Source organism: Aotus nancymaae, unplaced genomic scaffold (genome assembly GCF_030222135.1).
Source record: "Aotus nancymaae isolate 86718 unplaced genomic scaffold, 86718_ANA_hifiasm-v0.15.2.pri h1tg000020l, whole genome shotgun sequence".
Lineage (NCBI taxonomy): Eukaryota > Metazoa > Chordata > Mammalia > Primates > Aotidae > Aotus > Aotus nancymaae.
Window position 1 is genome coordinate 21,002,476 of NW_026988432.1, and position 12,466 is coordinate 21,014,941.

The window sequence follows — 12,466 nt, forward strand, 5'->3', positions numbered from 1 at the left end:
AGCATCGTGTTAGCTCGGCCAAGAAGGTACCAGTAAATGTGTATTGGAAAATAAAGGATTGGCTGCCTAGATACTCGGACTTTTATACAAGTTCTAATAATAGATTTCTTTGAAGTATATGTATATTGATTTGTGTGTGTCTTTGTGTCTAGTATGAGTGTAGTGGTAAACAGAGTATAGTATGTTTGAGGTTTTTAAACATTTCATTTTATTCTACTATTTTATAGGTCAGGGTCCTAAATATGTAAAAATTTTTATCAACCTACCCCGATCTATGGATTTTGAAGAGGCAGAAAGAAGTGAACCAACTCAAGCTCTGGAACTGACAGAGGATGATATTAAAGAAGATGGCATTGTTCCACTTCGTTATGTTAAGTTTCAGAATGTTAACAGTGTAACTGTAAGCAGTATTTCATTCATGTGTATTTAATAGGTTTGTGAGTAACAATACTATTTTCAGTATCCTAGGTGAGTCTAAGTGATTCTTTAAAGTGGTATTTGTCCACTCAGTTTGAAATGAGTAAAAATGTACAATGGGATAGTTAAATTTTCTTCTTTTTAATTTATGTACCCTAAAGAGGAAGGATGGATTGATTTTTGAATATTTGTGGGTTTTTGTTAGTTGTTTTATATGTATATTAAACATACACATATAAGTACTGGGTTTATACGCTTTAGCCACTACACCCAGCCTTTCTGAAGATTGACTAGTGCTTTTGCTAGAAGTTTATTCTACCACGTTATACTTAAATTGAAGATATTTGTGCTTTATTCTTTATACCTGATAATAAGTAGTGATATGTTTATAAAATCCTATTTGCTTCTTGAATATGGAGTTTTAAAGTGTGGTGGTCATGATCTTAGTAAAAATGACTTTTTATTTATTTTTGAGATGGAGCCTCCCTTTGTTGCCCAGGGTGACTTGAACTCTGGGGCTCAAATAATCCTCCCACCTCAGCCTCCTGAGTTGCTAGGATTACAGGCATGCACCACTGCACCTGGCTTAAAAATGACCTTTTAAAAAAATAATATTACATTTTATTAGATGACCTAAGGTATCTGAATTTTTTTTTCCTTTGAGGCAGGTTCTTGGTTCTTGCTTTGTTGCCCAGCCTGGAGTACAGTGGCACGATTTTGGTTAAGTATGGCCCTCACCTACGGGGCTCAGGTGATCCTCCCTCAGCCTCCTGAGCAGCTGCAACCACAGGCACATGCCACCACACCCAGCTAATTTTTTAGTTTTGTAGAGACGAAGTCTCCCTGTGTGGCCCAGGCTGGTCTCAAACTTCTGGGCTCAAGCAGTCCTCCTGTCTCAGCCTCCCAAAGTGCTGGGTTTATAGGCTTCAGCCACTACACACAGCCTTTCTGAAGATTGACTACTAATGCTTGAGATGATTTTAAGTGATATAGTTTAGATATCATTATAAAAATGCCACTCATAAGAATCAGCTACTTTTTAGTGGTTATTAATTTCTTTTAAAAAATTTAGCATTGAAACCCAGCACATACTTCTCACCTACAGTCATTTAGAGTAATGGGTAGGACAGTTAGAAAAGAATAGCAGAATACTTAGAAAAAGAAATTTGGAACCAGCGCAGAGCCACTGAGAATGTCATGCCAAACTGATACAATTTGTTTGTTGTGATGGAATAATTTTATTTTTGTAAATTAGAAGAATGCTAAAGTATGTGTTCATTTTAGAATATTTTTGAGAGTTTCACAGAATCTATGTAGTAATATGAAGAATTATAATTGTCTGGGTGTGGTGACTCACACCTGTAATCCCAGCATTTTGGGAAGCCAAGGGGGCAGATTGCTTGAGCCCACAATTTTAAGACCAGCCTGGGCAACAGGTGAAACCGTATCTACAAAAAAATACAAAAACTAGCTGGGCATGGTGGTATGCCTGTAGTCCCAGCTACTCTGGAGGATCACTTGAGCCTGGGAGATTGAGGCTTCAATGAGCTGTAATTGTGTCATTATACTCCAGCCTGGGCTACAAAAAAAAAAAAAAGAATTTTAATCAAGTTGAGTTTTAAGTATTAGTAATATCCTACTCAAATGAAATCAAAGAAAATGGTTATATTAAACTTAGAATACTGGTTATCAGATATTTTCTTGAAAGAATTTATGGTTGCCTATGAAAACAACAAGAACTGACCAATGAGTGCCATCTCAGAATGAAAAGAAGTATGTTATTTAAATCAAGAAGCAATTTTTAGCTGGGCATGGTAGTGCACCTGTAGTCCCAGTTACTTAGGAGGCTGAGGCAAGGGCTTCACTTGCACTAAAGAGTTTAAGACCAGTCTAGGTAACATAATGAGACCTTGTCTCAAAAAAAGAGATAGGTGCAATATTTTAAAGTAGACAGCACCTAGAATATTGTGTTTTCAGAAATGGAGCAAATTTTAAAAATCCCAATATATGAAAAAGGATCAATGAGTAAAGCTTTTAGCTTTTAACATACTGAGGGGAGTTTTTAAATAAAAAGTATAAAGAATTGAGCTTAAAAAAATATGAGGTGCATAGTATTGTTTTGGGAGCTAATTCCCAATACTATTTTTTCTTTTAATATTCTAGGTAAGAGAATGGACACAGGAATATTAGAAAGAATGTAACTCAGAGATTTCTCTCCGTGAAAAACTATGATTTTAATAAAATTTCCAATGATAGTCTGTCCCATTGTAATTGTAAATCTTAATACTCTTTCAACATTCTCTGTATTTAATTGCTGGGTGTGTGTCTCATGCCTGTAATCCCAGCACTTTGAAAGACTGAGGCAGGTAGATCACTTGAGGTCAGGAGTTTGAAACCAGCCTGGCCAACATGGCGAAACCCTATCTCTACTAAAAAACACAAAAATTAGCTGGGCGTGGTGGTGGGCGCCTGTCATCACAGCTACTGGGGAAGCTGAGGCAAGAGAGTTGCTTGAACCTGGGAGGCAGAGGTTACAGTGAGTCGAGATTGTGCCACTGCACTCCAGCCTGTGTAACAGAGTGAGACAAAAAAGAATTTAATTATGACTCTGCCATACCATCACACTAAATTATCATGAACTTGTATATATGGGTGTCTTGCCATGACCTCTAGAGAAGGTGAGAATAGCAGGGCAATTAGCATAATGAATAGTCCTATAGGAGTACTAGTCTTAATGTTATATGATTTAGGTTTTTTTTTTTTTTTTTTTTTAAGTTAGAGTTTTGCTCTTGTTGCCCAGGCTGGAGTGCAGCGGCATTATCTCGGCTCACTGCAACCTCTGCCTCCCAGATTCAAGCGATTCTCCTGCCTCAGCCTCCCAAGTAGCTGGGATTACAGGTGCCGCCACCACGCCTGGTTAATTTTTTATATTTTTAGTAGAGATGGGGTTTCGCCATGTTAGATAGGCTGGTCTCGAACTCCTGACCTCAGGTGATCCGCCTGCTAAAGCCTCTCGAAGTTCTGGGATTACAGGCATGAGCTACTGCATCCAGCCTAGATTAATTTTTACAATAAATAGAGAATAGTGATTATTCTCTATTTTAATTATTAGTTTTGATTATTTTGATTATTAATTTAAGGAAATTGATTAAACTTAAAGCATGTTTGTGAAGAAGGATTATAAGTATACATGTAAACTTTTTTTTTGGTAGATATTTGTTCAGTCCAATCAAGGTGAAGAGGAAACAACAAGAATTTCATATTTTACTTTTATTGGTACTCCAGTCCAGGCAACAAACATGAATGACTTCAAACGAGTAAGTTTGCTTAAATGATACTTAGGGGTAGTAAAAATATAATTTTAATGGAATAATTTAATGTATCTCAACCTACACACTTTCTTTTAACCAAGTGATTCAAAATCATGTCATGAAATTTTACAAAGCTAAGCTAGGATAGAAAGTTCTAATTATATTTTTGGATATCCAACTAAAAGGAATCTTTAATAAAAATGATGTCTTAACTGATAAGTCTTTTAATGAATGACATCAATATAAGGGTAAAAATAATAGTTTGGTTATAGAAAGTGGTTAGTAATAATGGAAAAATGAAAGTAAGTTAAATCATTTGAAAGCAGTAGTGAGAATTAAGGAACTTTTTGTTGATAGTAAGATTCTGATTATTATTTCTCATGAAATTTTTTTTGCCTTTTTTTTTGGTCTGATGAAATTTTAAGTTACTTGAATAATTTTATTTGAAAAAAAATGAGCTGAGTTTTAATATACTGACATATTAACTTTCCAAACCATGTTTGTATGCTGAAATAGCACATTTCATCAAATAATGGTATAGTAAATAGGCAAGTTTTCTCAGTATTTTTGTATATCTTTATGTGTGTGCATTTTTTTTTTTGAAAAGACAATTATAAGAATTGTAAAGAATCTTTACAATTCTTTGAAAGAATTTATAGGGTACATGGGACCTTTGTTAATCCAGACTAATTTTTAAACATTACTGGAACAGCTTTTAATTGGTAACAGTTCCCTAGGGTTACTCTCAAATATACAACCACAGATCATCAAAGTGCTACTTAGAGCTTTATCAGTACAGAGCCTCAGTTGCTATATATTCAGTTTAAATGTGGCAGCACAGAATACTTAGGTATCCCACTGTCTCTAATGACTGCGTCTGGCAGGCAGTCTAGAACTTGAGGAAGAGTTTCGCTAGGCCTGGCAATTCCTAGGTGGAGAGGCTCCCAGCGGACCGCTGTTGTGGAACTGAAGATGGAGAACATCTTAAGCACTCTTATTCTTTTTGGTGATATCTACAGATCTGACTTAATTCAATTATAGAAAAATGTATGAAGTTGCATAACAAGGGATGATCTTAGAAAATTGTATGCTCTTTTTGCCAATTGAAAACCTGGACGATAGGTATTTTAACTCATCTTTTTCCAGCGACTATTTTCCTGTCTCACAGCATGATTAACTTTTGGGGACTGCAGGAATAATTATCTACTTAGAACTGTTATGTCTAGATGTTTCGCATATGTTTAATGACAGGTCAGAAGAAGCAGAGATTAAACATCTACATTTTTACAATATGAAATATGTTTTATTGGGAAAATGTGTGAGCAACAAATATTTCTTGGCTGCCTGCTTTGCCTTTTTAGATGCCATTGGACTTGGCTTTAATTGTGCCTTGTGTAGTTTGTTCTGAGTTTAATTTTTTATAACATCTGTTATGATAAATCTTATTATTTTCTCATATCATAAATTTGATTCTGCTTTCCTGTTTCTCACCTTAGTTTATGCTATTTGATTCTCATTTTTCCGTAAATAACCACCATTCTATCTTGTTCATCTTCATACCAGCTAGCCATTCAGCTAAAGTTTCTCTAATTTGCATGAATAATTGTCCATCTAACTATCTGTCTCCACCTCGTTTTTAACATTCCCCTCACATCCCTTCTAGCCTTGTATTTTCTCTTTTTTAACTGTCAAACTACCTTTTTGAGGGCTGTCTTTGGGATAGCAAAGATATTAGAACTTTCTTGCTTGAGCGTATTTGTGCTTGTTTTATAACAGCCATTTATTCATTTAATTTTTTTTAACTTTAAATAACTATACAGTAGCAGTTCTCAAGCTTTTTGGTTTCAGGACCTCTTTATATTATTAAATACTATTGAAGCCCAAAAAGAACTTTTGTTTATGTATTTGTCATTTAGAAGTTAAAACTGGTAAATAAAAAAATATATTTATTTGTAAATGATGAACACATGTTAACATAAATATTTTTAAATTAAAAATAAGCATATTTTCTTTTCTTTTTATTTTTCTTTTTTGAGATGGAGTCTCATTCTGGCACCAGGCTGGAGTGCAGTGGTACGGTCTCGGCTCACTGTGGCCTCCGCCTCCCAGGTTCAAGTGATTCTCCTGCCTCAGCCTCCTGAGTAGTTGGGACTGTAGGCACCTGCCACCACGCCCAACTAATTTTTGTATTTTTAGTAAAAACGGGATTTCACCATGTTGGCCAGGCTGGTCTCAAACTGCTGACCTCAGATGATTTGCCCGCCTTGGCCTCCCAAAGTGCTGGGATTACAGGCATGAGCCACTGCCCGGCCAAAAAATAAGCATATTTTCTAAAAGAAAAACCAATTTAGTAAGAATAAAAGCATTGATTTAGAATTTTTTTTTTTTTTTTTTTTTTTAGACAGAGTTTTGTTCTGTCACCCATGCTGGAGTGCAGAGGCCCAGTTATGGCTCACTTCAACCTCAAACTCCTGAGCTCAACTGATCCTCCCACCTCAGCCTCCTGAGTAGCTGGGACTACAGTGTGTGCCACCAAACTTGGCCGTTTTATCTTTATTTTTGTGTGGCGACAGGGTCTCACTGTGTTGCCCAGCCTTGTCTGTTTACAAACCTAATAGAGTCCTTTCCTTCTCATATCTGCTTCTGCATTCAGTCAGCTTTCCTGTCACACATCATATAGCCTCTGAAAAACTTCCCTGGATACTTGTGGAGCGAATGAGAGTTTAAAAGGCAAAAGACAATTTAGCATTATGAAAATAGTGTTGACCTCCCAGACCCATTGAGAGGGTCTTGGAGACCACACTTTGAGAATTGCTACAAGAATAATTTGAATACCATAATTGACTCCCTTATTGGTGTTCTGGGCTTAGCCCCATGCTTTTAATGTTTAATTAATTTTAATTGATGAAGTGATTTTCTTATGTCTATTACAGTTTCTTCTAATATTTCTGAATGACATTTGTACTGTAGTCACTGATTGTCTTTTAGGGTTATTCTTTAAAAGTAAGCTAGTATTTCATTGTTTTTATATTGTACAAAGCAACAACTTCAATGTAGTAAAAAATATAGAGGGTTTTTGTGTAACTGAAATTGGCCAGATTAGTCTTTGTACAGATAAGAGTTGCTTATTACAAATTATAATTGAGTTTGGTTCTTGTTGAAGGAAATATATTAGATGTGTGGTATGGTATGTTTTGTCCCTATAGTACTAGTAAAATATTCTCTCCTTATCTGTGGTGGGGGAATAGGTTCTTAGACCACCCCCGGATGCCTGGAACTATGGACAGTAACAAACCCTATACACACTATGTTTTTACAATGGTGCAAAATTGATATGCATTCGGTAGAAACCATTCTCTTAAGTGTGGGTCAGTTACGCATTTTTGACTTAATGTATTTTCAGCTTACAATGGATTTACTTATTTTTTTTTTTTTTAAGACTGAATTTCACTCTTGCTGCCCAGGCTCTAGTGCGACGGTGATCTCTGCCTCCCAGGTTCAAGTGATTCTTCTGCCTCAGCCTCCTGAGTAGCTGGGATTACAGGTGCCTGCCACCATGGCCAGCTAATTTTTGTATTTTTAATAGAGATGGGGTGTCACCATGTTGGCCAGGCTGGTCTCCAACTGCTTACCTCAGGTGATCCGCCTGCCTCGGCCTCCCAAAGTGCTGGAATTACAGACATGAGCCACCATGCCTGGCGTTTACAATGGGTTTAATCAGGATATATTACCCCATCGGAAGTCGAGGAGCATCTCTTCATGTTTATCTCTGATAATGTTTAATGTATAAATTAGGCACAGTAAGAGATTAATAACAAGGCCAGAGCATAGTGGCTCACGCCTGTAATCCCACCACTTCAGGAGGCTAAGGCAGGAAGATCATTTTAATCCCAGGAGTTCAAGACCAGCCTAGTAAATATAGTAAGACTCCATCTCTATAAAAATATCCAAAAAAAAAAAAAAAAAAAAAAAATTACCCAGGCAAGGCAGTGGCTGCACCTGTAGTTCCAGCTACCTGAGAGACTGAGGTGGAAAGATCACTTGAACCCAGGAGTTCAAGTCTACAATGAGATAGGATCAAGCCACTACATTGCAGCCTGGGTGACAGAGTGAGACCCCATATCAAAAAAAAAAAAAGAGATTAACAACAACAACTAAAAATAAAATACAGCAATTATAACAACATACTGTGGTAAAAGTTAACGTGGATATGGGCTCTCCCACGCTTGCTCTTTCTCTCACTGTCTCAAAGTATCTTATTGTACTGTACTATAGGCAATTGAAACTGCAGAAAGTGAAAGCATGGATAAGGAGGGACTACTGTACAGTCTACAGCAAGTTTCTATCTACAACAAATTTATATTCTTGTAGGATAATGGACAAACAGGGAAAGTTAATCAAAATTAATCAAAGCTTAGTTCAAGGGTCTCTTTGTCCTCAGAGTATTCTCAGACTTTACCAGCTAAGTGACTTTTCCTTTTCCCAGAACAATGACTGAGAAAGTCTGAGAATACTTTGAAAAGAAAGAGGGCCTTGCAATAATTTTTGAGAGTAGAGTTTGGACAGTGCAGCAGGCGGTGATGGGTACCCTTGATAGAATGGAAAAGTAGGGACCTGGACATGAACTTAGGAACGTGGAGGATTCATTAAAGGACAAGTCACATAGGGCATTTCTTTTCTTTTGCTCGTTTGGTCAGTCTGAATTATGAGAAAGTATATACATAGTAATCATAATTGAAAATTTCAAAATAAATTTGGCTTGTATTTAATGGGCACAGGGAAGAAAATTTTGATGACCGCTGTTTAGTGAAGGGCGCTATATAAAAATGGCTTAATGAATGATAAAGTAGATCGAATGTTTAGCATTTTTAGCTAATATTTTTATCTTGTGTGAGCTGTTTCTGGATAATTTCAGTTTTCATTATTTCACTGACTCTTGTATCACTAAGATGACAGAATCTTAGTGCTGTTGAATTTGCAATGTGGATAGAAATCTTAAACGACCTTACATGCTTTTACAACATTAAAGGTTAGATTTTTAAGGTTTGACAGACTAGAATACCCCTTCCACTTGTCTGTTTTTGGCTCTTAATAGGCATCATGCACAGATTTTAATCTATACTTTGGCTGTTTGCTGTTGTAAATGGATTCTTTGTGTTGCAGCATGAAAAGCTTGCCATTGCCATCTTAATTGAAAGTAGTTGTTTTTGCTAAAATATGCTGTTTTTATGAATTGCTTTATTTTAATACAGAATTTTTAATTAAAATTTTTGTAAAAATATAAAAAGAAAATGATTGTAGGGGCTTCTGCTTCTTAGGAAATGAGGTGCATGTGAAAAGATTTTTATCACTATAAAAATGGACTTTGCTAAACTGGCCATTCACCGTATCAGCTATTTTTGTAACATTTCTGTCTGTTTATTTTTCAGCTTTTTTAATCCAACTCAAATGAACTAAAAACAGAAGATATTTTAAAATGAAGTAATAAAAAGATTGACCTAATGAAGTAATATAAAGATTGACCTTGTCTCACTCTACTCCCCTCCTTGCTTCTCTGCTCATCTAGCACCTGTCTGCTCTCACCCTTCCCATGTTCTCGCCATTCTTGGTGCAAGATTTCTACAGCTTCTATCATCTGGATCAGCCTTGTTACCTAGGTTTCCTCAACCATATCTTTCTTCAGATCTCATCCTAGTCATGTTTCTCAGTTGGCCTTTCATTTTGTTTGGCTTTTGTTTTGGGCTTGCAACTAGGTGCTTTAAGTTTATTACCATACCATGTTGCTCACTAGCCTGTTTATTTTTTTTACTTTCTACCATTTCATATTTAATTTTGTACTACATTTTGAGACATATCACAATAAACTTAAATTGTTATGAATGGTTTTAGATTTAACTAGTTGTTGAATAACGTTTTAATCCATTCTAAACTTTAAATTTTATTTTCTAGGAACTATAGAATTCTTTTGGAAATCAAATATGGCAGTTTCATCAAGTTCTTTTATATTTGTGCTAGTTTAGTATATTGATTACATTTCAGTTGAGGGGTGTTGGTTTTCTTTTCCTCTTAGAACGTTAGCCCCATAATCTTTGTGATGATTGATTAGGGCATGTCCTCTGCTTTTACCTACCCAAGTGAGCTCAAGACCAGTTGAAGGACTTATGGACTGAATATTAGGCTGGGTTAACATATTAATATAGAAGATCAATGGATTCTTTACTGAATAAATATTTTCTTACACATAATTTTTATGTACCTAGAGTTTGGTTTGTCTGAGGTGTAATATAGACTTAAGAATGAATAAAAAGAGCTTTGCATTTGGGATGACTATGTTGGAATGTTGAATTTCTTCTTTTTTACAGAAAATACACATTGGCAAGTTGAGAGTTATCAACCTGTGAAACAGTATGCAGATTTGTGTCTTCTGTATCACATCTGCCAGAAGTTTAATTTTTAATATTATTTGTTTTGTTTTCTTTTGCTTAATCTAATAGCTTTGTGTTTTGTGTTTCCCAAGTAAAACAGTGATCAGTAATACTCTCAGTGTTTATCGGCACAAAATTTACGTGTGATACAGATAATGCCACTTCCCCTTCTAGTGGCTTTTAAAACCCAAATTTCTTACTCTTATCCACATTCTGTTATATGAAAATGCCTTTTTGTCATCTTGCTGACTTGTGAGCTTTCTAACATGATGTCTTTGGAACAAAGGGGAATTCCTTTAAAGTACTAGAAGTGATTTTTCTTAGGGTGGGAAAAACATTTCTAGGATTGTGTGATTGGGATTTCAGTGGAAAGTTTTCAGATCTCTCGTGAATGACGTTGACACAGCTATGTTATATTTCAGACCAGACATGTACTGATGACTTTTTTGAGTTTTGCTGGTATAGATACTGCCATTTAGAATAAAATCAATTTAAAATATGAAAATTAAATTTATAAATGTAAACAGAAATCTTTCTACACAAACATTCAGTATTTTGCTAGTAGGTTTCTTTCGAGACATTTTTGCTCTGAGAATACATTATCTGATGATAAACATTAAGTTATAGGTAAATTTCTCAATTAGAACATAGTTTTCAAACTCTCCTGCAGATAATTTGTTTTCTAGATTTGTTGGTAGAAAACAAATTTTTATTTGTTGGTAGAAAACATTTTTATGCTGCCACATATATAGCAATCAGAACATTTTATAAAACCCTCCAGTAGAGGATTTTTCTAATCATTGACAGAAACAAGGTTTATTCATTTCATTTTTAATAATACACTTACAGTAACCAGGGTTTTTTCGTAAAAAAGAAACCAGGAAAAATTAGTCGTTTTTAATCTATTTTCATTGCATGTCTATGTATTGAGGGGAAAGTCTAGAAATTTGCTATATTGGGCATGAAGACATGAGTTTAGCATACCCTTCTAATTCCAGATTATTTTGTGATCGACGTTTGATTTCTAATTATCTAAAAATAGTATGTCAAATATGTTTTACTCATATAGCATTGTTCTTTAAATTAACTTTTCTAAACTTTCAATTTTGTTTTTAAAAATTGCTATACTTTCTTTAAAAAAACTGTGTGAAATCAAAGATAGCCTGCATGTGTTTTATTTTTAATTCCTTGTGGCTGGAGGGCAGGGGAGGTCACAGTTTGCTTCAACAGTGAAAATGTACTGCATGCCAGAAAAGATCCAAGGATAAAAATTAATACCAAGGTTTTAAACTGATTACTATATTAGTGTTTTTTTAATAATCCATATTTAAAATCAATAGGATATACATGTAAAGTTATTTTTGTTTTTCTAGGTAGTTGGCAAAAAAGGAGAAAGCCACTAAAGAACAGAAGACACTGGACTACCATATTGCAATCAGATCTACAGCTCCTGGATAATTGCTTGATTCTCGCCAGAGACTGTCAATGTTTCATTAATTGCCATTACCAATAAATCATTGCTTTTGTTCAGATGGTATCACTAGTGTTTCCATTGTAATCTTGACACATACAATTGTAAATAAAAGTCACTACTTTTGCCAACCTTAATTTTTGTCATTCTAAATCAGTATTTTCTCTTTCTGTGTATTTGAAAATTGGTCAGCTTCTAATTTTAGAAGAGACTTAAGTGTCTGGTAACGTATTGATTGAAAGCCATTTTCTTTAGAAAAGCAGAAACTGTTTTAGGGAATTAAGGAGTACATGTGCACACATTCATAGCAAGTGATTTTGATAAGTGGTCTTGGAGCAGCTAACCGTGTTCAAATGAGTACTAACTTGTATTTTTATTAAAGGACATTTGGATATCTGAGCTGTAGAAATTACTCAAATTATAAATTAGAAGAAATAAACAGGTTTAATGAGATTTAACTACTCTTACCTAAAACTTAGTTAATGGGGTCCACAAATTCTTTCTTGGTATATACCAAGATTTTAATCTTTTCTGGTAAATTTTAAAATTTTAGTTAGCCTTTTTTTTCCCATCTGTTTGGGAGACTGAGGCAGGAGAATCAGTTGAACCCAGGAGGCAGAGGTTGCAGTGAACTGAGATTGCGCCATTGTCCTCCAGCCTGGGCAACAAGAGCAAAACTCTGTCTCAAAAAATGAAACCAATAGGAATTATTATCTTTAATCAAGTATTATCTGAACTCCCAAAATGTGCAGTGTAAATATACAAGAATATGATTTAAGGTTGAAAATGAGGTGGCCAAATACAAATGTTTAAAATGTCTTTCACAAAAGGCTGGTAAAATA

General features: G+C 35.0%; 1 protein-coding gene across 4 annotated transcripts in view; it reads left to right on the forward strand.

Moving 5' to 3' along the window:
- Positions 1-11,761, forward strand: part of TXNL1 (thioredoxin like 1) — a 34,761-nt gene extending 23,000 nt beyond the window's left edge. The window contains exons 6-9 of one of the 4 annotated variants that reach the window (XM_012446444.3): positions 228-400; positions 3,630-3,734; positions 10,091-10,133; positions 11,527-11,761. In XM_012446444.3, coding sequence (XP_012301867.1) covers positions 228-400; positions 3,630-3,734; positions 10,091-10,129 — 317 coding nt within the window. In that variant the 3' untranslated portion in view covers positions 10,130-10,133; positions 11,527-11,761. The other 3 variants (XM_064379107.1, XM_012446446.3, XM_012446445.3) reach the window with 3 other exon arrangements.
- The last annotated feature ends 705 nt before the right edge of the window (positions 11,762-12,466 follow it).